Source organism: Cnephaeus nilssonii (assembly GCF_951640355.1).
Source record: "Cnephaeus nilssonii genome assembly, chromosome: 14".
Lineage (NCBI taxonomy): Eukaryota > Metazoa > Chordata > Mammalia > Chiroptera > Vespertilionidae > Cnephaeus > Cnephaeus nilssonii.
Window position 1 is genome coordinate 17,720,893 of NC_137085.1, and position 8,350 is coordinate 17,729,242.

Genomic DNA, 8,350 nt, shown 5'->3' on the forward strand with positions numbered 1-8,350 from the left:
GCAAAAAGGAAGGGGGCCGGGGTTTGGGGCGCAGAAAGGAAAGGAAAGGAAGGAAAAAGAATTCTAGAGAAAATATATTGCATAGTTAGGGGAATGCCAGTGATTCAATGTTGCTGAAGATGCAGGTACAAGGGGGTGGCTCAGATCCTGAAGAACTATACCTGTCTTATTGGGATTGAATTGTAACCTAAAGGCAATGGGGAGCCATGGTAAGATTCTATGCACATGCTCTAAGATTAGTGCTCCGGTAGGATAAAGCTAAATAAGAAAAATAAAGTAAAAAGGAAACAAGGCTGTAGGTAGAGACACCAGTAAGCAGAGATGGTTTTAAATAATCTAGGGTAGAGATAACGTGTACTGAACCAATGTAGGAAAAGGGAGGGATGATGAATCCACAGTACCATTATTGAATATTAACACTGAATTACAATTTTCATTTTGCTTATTTAAAGCAGTGACAATCTAGTCCAATTTGGTACCTTCCCAGGCTCAAGTTAAAGGAGGTCAATTTCCTCATTCATTCACCAAAAAGTGGTCCTGGTAGCAATGATTTATTTACCAGGAATTTTTAAAATAAGCAATACTTGACTATTTAGTCAGGGGCACTGACCTCTTCCCTTAGATTGTCAAATAAAAAAATGACAGCCCAACCGGTGTGGCTCAGTGGCTGAGCACTGACCTATGAACCAACCAGTCAGGGCATATGCCAGGGTTGCGGGCTCCATCCCCACTGGGGTGTATGTGTGTTGGTGTGTGTGTGTGTGTGTGCAGGAGGCAGCCGATTAATGATTCTCTTATCGATGTTTCATCTCTCCCTCTCTGAAATCAATTAAAAAATATGTATGCATTTAAAAAGCTATGCAGCAGGTAGTGTAAAAGCTGCAATACTAGACAAGTTAGCAAAGGCAAAATTAATTTGAAAAAAATCTCCAGGAAAAGGACCTCTGGTTTACTAGAGGGTAGTTAATATTTACGGGTCTAAGATGTATTTCCACACAGGCCTGGCACCTTCAGTCAACTAATAGAAAAGATAGCGCCTAACATTAGGACATTATGTACGGGGGGGGGGGGGGGGGGGGGGGGGGAATGATCATCTGAGGAAGGGGAGGGATGGGGAAGAGAGAGAGGAGAAAAAGGAGATGGAGGAGAAAAAAGGCAAGGTGTCTTATTTAGATCCTCTTGTCCTCCAGCAATATGCCCCCTTAAGAGCTAAAAAAGGGAGAAAACCACTGTTTCCAAGCTTTTATATTATGTCACCACAGCCCCCAAGCTATCAAGCTACATTAGCTCTCAATAAGGGGAAAAAACTCACAAAGGTCACTTAACTAACTCTGCCTACTGGGGCTACAATCATTGTTATTGCCAGGAAATAAGAAATCTTGGGAATAAGAGCCTTGAATTTCAAAGGCTCTAATCTGAATATTACTATCTTAAACATTCTAGCAAGAAATCCCGCAAAAGGAGATTTCTAAAATGTTATGAAATGACTAAGCATCAGTTTAATATTAACATTGGGAAGGAGCAAAGCAGTAGGTAAAAATATCAGTGAATAGATATAGTTTCAAAATATTAAAAATCATTTTCTAGTTTCTAAACTACCTCATTATTTTAATTGCAGGCGTATAGAAACTCTAAAGACATATGTGAAATCTGAACAAATAATTTCATTGAGTAAGAACTGTTCATTGTATTAGTCACATTCAGCCTCATTTTTCAATACAGACCAATACTTAGCTCTTTATCTCATTTTAAGAAGATACACTGCAATAGAACATCAAATCTAAATTAACCAGATACCATTACACACTGCATTCACTCTTTAAAAATAACCAACTGGTTATTTTGGTTTTTCTCAGCAACTTTACTACAGTATTTGTATTAAACACATTTTAACAATCAGGAATCTACAGATTATGCATCTTGATCTGAAAACCCAATATGGAGACATATAAATTTTTAAAAATAGGCTCAATTTCCACCAGGTGCAAACACAAGGTTTTATAGGAGAGTATTGATAAATGCTTATTTCAATTTATTTATACTTTAAGTTATTTCAAAAGAATTTGAGAGGACGTAGAACACGTGTGTAGAAAACATTCTAAAATAAAATGCAGAATGTTTAGCACCATATTTTAAGCAAAACTGCGATTGTTCTTTAACTATGCTTGACAAAATATTGAGATATCAAATTTGCAATTTTACTTAATACACTAGAGAGAAGGAGGAGGGGAGAACCTTAGTTCTCCGCTGAAACACAACTCAAATTAAGCTGAGCAGTATCTTTACTTCAGTAAGAAAGGAATAAAATCAAACAAATAATTTGGAAGGTAGGAACAGAAGAAAATTATCAAAAATAAAAAGGTTAAGATTTAATCTCTACATAAGTTAAGCTCTTGATTATTTACTTTATATTCAGTTGTCCATTTCAGAAAGATGTGCACAAAATTCCTTCAATTAGCTAGTCATTATAATCTGTTAAAAATGAATTGCATTTTCTTTATTCTATTTCACATAATTTTTCAGGATCTTGTTACTGTCAATAAAAAAAACAAGTAACTTTGTGGGGTATTAGAAAAATAAATACAAAGTCTCTCTATAGTATCTCAACTAAGGTAAATGTTTGCACTATTCTCAAAAGCTACAAGTATTTTAAGAAAATTTTACTGGTTATCATTAAGCATAAAATAAATAACTTAAAACAATTCTGGAGCTGTCTCAAGTCTAAACATTCCAGATGGTTACTGGGGATATTCGGCTATATCAGTAGTGTTATCTTTAATTAAAGAAATGTGGCTGTATCGTTATGTGTCCATAAAATAGAGGGAAGGGATATATATCATGGTGCTATGCTGAAAGAAATCAATTTCTCCAAACTGAGCTGTAAATTTAACAATTCCAATTAAAAAACAAGATTACTTAGTGTGAATAGAAAGGTTCTAAAGTTCATTTTTAAGTAAAAATGTGTAAAAAGCCAAACGAGTTTGCAAAAGTGTAAGACAGAGCTTGCCTTCATTAATTAAAACAGTGGATACTGGAACAAGAACGGATCAATGAAACAGCATTGGGAGCATTGAAACATACCCAAGTATACAGAAAAATTTAGTCTATAATAAATATAACATTTCAAAAGTGTAGAATAATCAAATAAATCATTCAATAAATGATCCTGGGAAAAGTGGCTAAATATTTAGGTGAACCTAAAATTACGGCTCTAGATCTCTTAACAAAATAAAATATTAAGTACATTAAAGGGTAAAATATTTAAAAAAAAATGAGAAAACTCAAATACTAAAAAATATATATATATTCTCTATATATAAAAGCCTGTGTCCCTCCAACCGGTAACTATGACACACACCGACCACCAGGGGGCAGACGCTCAATGCAGGAGCTGCATGATGCACATTGATTTAAAAAGAAACAGCACCACGGATCTGGTGCCCACAAACCAACACTCAGCTTCCCCCAAGGGGGACACAGGCCCCGCCACCACCCCAGAGCGACAGCCCACCAAATCACAGCCGACACTGCCAAGACCCCATGGTACAAAATGCAGCCCACAGCCCAGCCCAGCCCAGCCTGGAAACATTGCTGTGGGTGCTGGGTAATGACGTCACATAGCAACGCCCGGCTTCCTCTCTCCCTAGCGACTAGCCTTCTTGGAGTTTCTTCAGCCCAGGAACACAATTTGCTTTATAGCCAGGTGCAAACATTTTACACTTTAACCAAATGTCTGTGAAGCATTTTCACGGGCCTCATCTCATTTGATCCTCACAGAAGTCCTGGAGTAGGTAGATAGGAGACTTGGTAGAACCCTATTTTCTTTTCATTAGCTGGAAAACGGAGATTTAGAAAGTTTAGAAACTTGACCTGACTGAAAAGAAGAATGGTGGAACTTGAAAATGACTTCAGGTTTTCTCACTGCACAGAATATAGTCAAACATTGCTGCAGTTAAATATTTCACCCTTTGTTCTCCCTGCGTGATCTACAATAATAATCTGCTTCGTATTGATATTTACTGCTGTGTTGCTGATAATGACCTGAAAGAGAAGTTGGGGTGCTTCACTGGGTTGGAAAAAATTCAACTAAATCAGAAAGCAGGTCTAATTAAGCAAGTTTATCTCTCTATATATAAAGCTCTCACTGGCACCAATCACACACATGTGTTTCCATCTGCCATTGTCGATTGTGAATTTGGTGGACACTTCTATTACAGAGAAAGAGTGAATAGCAATATTAAAATATTTCTTCTAATTAATTTCCTTTCAATGTGCATGAATCCATGCACCAGGACACTAATACTATAATAATGTGGGGGGAGGAGGGGAGAGAATAGAGAAGATATAAAAATTACACCAGAGTCAGAAAACATTAGAAGACCTGACTATGTAAAACACACAGGCACACACACTTTTCTCCCTCCATGTTAAATATGTATACAGAACTGAAAGAAAAAAAAAATCCCGTAAAAAAATACACCACCAAAAAACCCTGGGGAAAAACTGTAACAGAAAGAAATAATATTCATATCAAAAAAATCAACTCAGAAATAGACTGTAGCACAGGCAAAGGATTATGAGCATATAATTTACAACTACATGTAACTAACATAAATATATGGAAAGTGTTCAATGGAATTAATAATTAAAGCAATGGGGAAAAAACAACACAGAAAACAGTAAAAAGCCTGGTATTTAGTAAGGGGAAATGGGGACCATCAGTCAGTGTTACTAGGTCTATGAATAGATACAACTTTCCTGTACAGCAGCAATTGCCAATCTTTTTCATCTCATGGCACACATAAACCTATTACTAAAATTCTGTGAGATATATATATATATATATTTGCCAATCAGACCCAAAAGAAAAGGTATAATTTTGATTTATTCACACTGGATGGCTACTGTTGTGTTGGCTGTAGTCATTTTTTTCACTTGACAAATCTAAGGAAATAGAGGTCAGTGCCCCTGACGAAATAGTCAGGTACTGCATGTTTTAAAAATTCTTGCAACACACTGGTTGAAAATCGCTGCTGTAGAGTAATATGTATGGCTGCTATAGGGCAACATGTATCCAATATGTATCAAATATGCACCCTTACAACCCAACAATACATCTTTCAGAAATGTAAACTAAGCAGGTCATCTCTCAAACATGTATGCATCTGAATGCATCAATGTTGTTTGTAATCTTGATAAATGAAACAACCTAAATGCCCATCAATAACAACAAATACATATTAGCCATCATAATGAAAATCCCATGCAGCTATTTAAAATGATGCAGAGATCATACATTTGTTAATATGCAAAAAAATATTCATGACATTTTTACATGGAAGCTCTATGTGAGCAGCTGGATGTCTTGTCCTTCAATCTTATTTCCAGCACCTAGAACAGTGCCTTGTACAAAAGAGCTTACCCCAAAGCATATATTAAATAGTTGAATTTTATTATTATTTTGTACATACTTTTTTATTGATTTCAGAGAGGGAAAGGGAGAGAGAGATGGAAACATCAATGATGAGAGAGTATCATTGATTGGCTGCCTCCGGCATGGCCAGGATGGAGCTGGGCACCTGGGCATGTGCCCTGACTGGGAATCAAACCTCAACCTCCTGGTTCATAGGTGCATGCAACCACTGAGCCATGCCAGTCGGGTTAAATAGTCTAATTTTAAAAGCAGGTTACAGAATAATAATCATAATAAAGTCCCTTTCTCTCTCCTTCCCTCCCTCTCTTCTCTTCCTCCCTGTCCCCAACAGAAGTATCATTGGAAGGATAATCACAAAAGATTGACAAAGTAATGGAATTTTGATTGTGTGTTTAACTTTTTTCTTTATTCCTCTCTGTATTGTCTAAATTCCTTATATAGGCCCTAGCCGGTTTGGCTCAGTAGGGTCCTGGGTTCCATTCCGGTCAAGGGCACATGCCCTGGTTGCAGGCTCAATCCCAGTAGGGTGCGTGCAGGAGGCAGCCAATCAATGATTCTCTCTCATCACTAATGTTTCTATCTCTCTTTCCTTCTTCCTTCCTCTCTGAAATAAATAAAAACATTTAAAAAAATAAATTCCTTTGTAGAAAGCGTTTTTATTTTTATGATTGGAAAAAGGAAAAATTGTTCTTAAAGAACTCATATATAATGAACTCCAGAATGTGTTTAGTGACTACAGCTAACAAACTCCATACACGAAGATCAACAACATCCAAATGCATGTTTTCTTTCATCTTCAAAGAAATATCAATGTGTCTTGTACAATGAAGCATCTTTCTCCAATACCAGGAAATGCCACACTATATTAATAAAACGCAGTATTTAAAAAAAACACATACTTTTTCTGTAGTAAAAAGTGAAGAAAAAGAAACAAAAATTAATTTCTTAATGTCCTTCCCATCTTTTTATATATCCTATTCTAGTTGGTGGTAAAGATAACCATGTACAATCTTTTCTTTTTTTCCAGCTAAAAAAACAGTGAATCCATATCCAGAATATGGCCTATGCGATTCTTTCATTTCTTTGTGAAGGTTGATCTCAGTTTGAAAACATGTAAATAATTGAAATATCAAAACTAGCCACATACCCCATAACCCTGTTTTTTTTTTTACTCATAGACTTGATCACTATTGGAAATAACCTTATTCAGATGTTGTTCTGTCCCTTCTGGAATGTAAGCTCTATGAGGACAGGAATTCTGCCCTGATCATCCCTGTGACCTCAGCGAATAGCATCTAGGCCTCAAGAAGTATATGTTAAATTAATAATGAAAAGGGGTGTGTGTGTGTGTGTGTGTGTAGGGGACGCAAATCTGAAGACAATAAATAAGAAATTAGAATGAAAGGAAAGAAAACCATACTGAAATGTATAAGCTGACATGATTCAAGGGTATAACGCCACCTCGGAGGTGGACAGGCACTGGACACCTATCTGAGGGCATGGGGCTCGTCTAGGAAGAAAATCCACAGGGAGATTTCCAGGTGGCTGTGTGCACCTCCCAGAAGATACAAACGATCGCCCCCATAATAGAAATGTGTCCCAGGTCAAGGGGGGATGGGGGGGAGGGGGGAGATAGACACCATACATCTTGGCCCAGATGAAAGATCACACGAATCTCCAACACAGTCAAACCAAGCAAGCAACCTTCCGCCACACGTAAGAGCGTCGTTTCCTTTCCCCTGGCTGTGCAGTCGCCTGCAGCCCAGCAACCCCCTCCCTCGCCACTTTTCCCTCCCAAGGACCCCCCACCCTGCTGGTCCCAGGGGAGCGAGAATGGGGGAAACATTGAGAATTAGCTCTCTGTACCCCCCACCCAAGCCCAATCCCCTCCAAAGCGCAATCCCTCCCGCCCTCGTCTGTCCCCGAGGCCCCGAACCCGCCACAGGCTCCTCCAGCAGCCCCTCACTCACGTGTAGATGATGGACATGAAATGCATCAGCCACAGCACCAAGAAGAGGGCGAACCCGAACAAGGCCGTTCCCTCCAGGGCCAGGTCCAGCAGCGCCATCCCCCGGCCCGGCCCGGCCTGCTCCGGCCGTCGCCGCGGACAGCGCTCCCGCCGGAGGAGGACAGGGTAGGCGCCCGAGGCGGGGGCGCAGGAGCGGAGAAGAAGGTGGGGAGAGGAAGGGGCGGAGTGGGGTGGGGACGGAAGGGGCGGGCAGGGCCTACGCGCCCCCGCCCGCGCGCACTCGCCCGCGCGCTGCCCTGGGCGCGCTCGCGACGGCGGGCGCTGCTGTGGCCGGGCCGGGCGGTCCGCGCGGCCGTGGCTCCGCGCTCCGGCTCGCCTCCCTACACCCTCGCGGCCGCCCCGCGCGCCTGGGCCCCCGTCGCCGTCCCGCCGCCGGGCTCCGCGCCGCGCTGCTCCTGCCCTGCTCCGCCGCCGCGGCTCCGTGCACTCTAATCGAAACCGGCGGCTGGCACCCCGACTCCCCGGCGATCCCCGCCCCTCCCGGCCCCCGCCCTCCGAGGGCGGCGCGCAACGCCCCTCCCCGCCCATCCTGCTGCCTCCGCGCCGGCTGCGTCACCGTCGCGAGCAAACCCCCGGGAAGCTTCTGGGGGAGGCCGGCCGGGCTGTCCCTGGGCTTCTGTCCCCGCCGCCGCCTACCTCCCCGCGTCGGGCCGAGGCGCGCACGGGGCGGCCAGCGTTGCAGCCCCAGGCCACCCTCCCTCGGCGGCGGCGGAGCGTGACTCCGTGTCCCCCTTGGAGGCCGCTCTCCCTCTGTCCGGCTGTGGTGTTCCGGAAAAATACACTGGGCTCCAGGCAGCCGCCGACTGTCTTGCAGTCCAGTGTCCAACGCTGCGTCTGTCCGCAGCCTCTCCGCGGGCATCGCTCCGAGCGGCGTAGGCCCTGCTCCA

General features: G+C 42.2%; 1 protein-coding gene across 1 annotated transcript in view; it reads right to left on the minus strand.

Moving 5' to 3' along the window:
• Nucleotides 1-7,900, minus strand: part of UGCG (UDP-glucose ceramide glucosyltransferase) — a 34,266-nt gene extending 26,366 nt beyond the window's left edge. Inside the window, exon 1 of the mRNA XM_079789851.1 lies at nt 7,405-7,900. Coding sequence (XP_079645977.1) covers nt 7,405-7,502 — 98 coding nt within the window. The 5' untranslated portion in view covers nt 7,503-7,900. The remainder of the gene's footprint in view (nt 1-7,404) is intronic.
• Nucleotides 7,901-8,350: the final 450 nt, after the last annotated feature.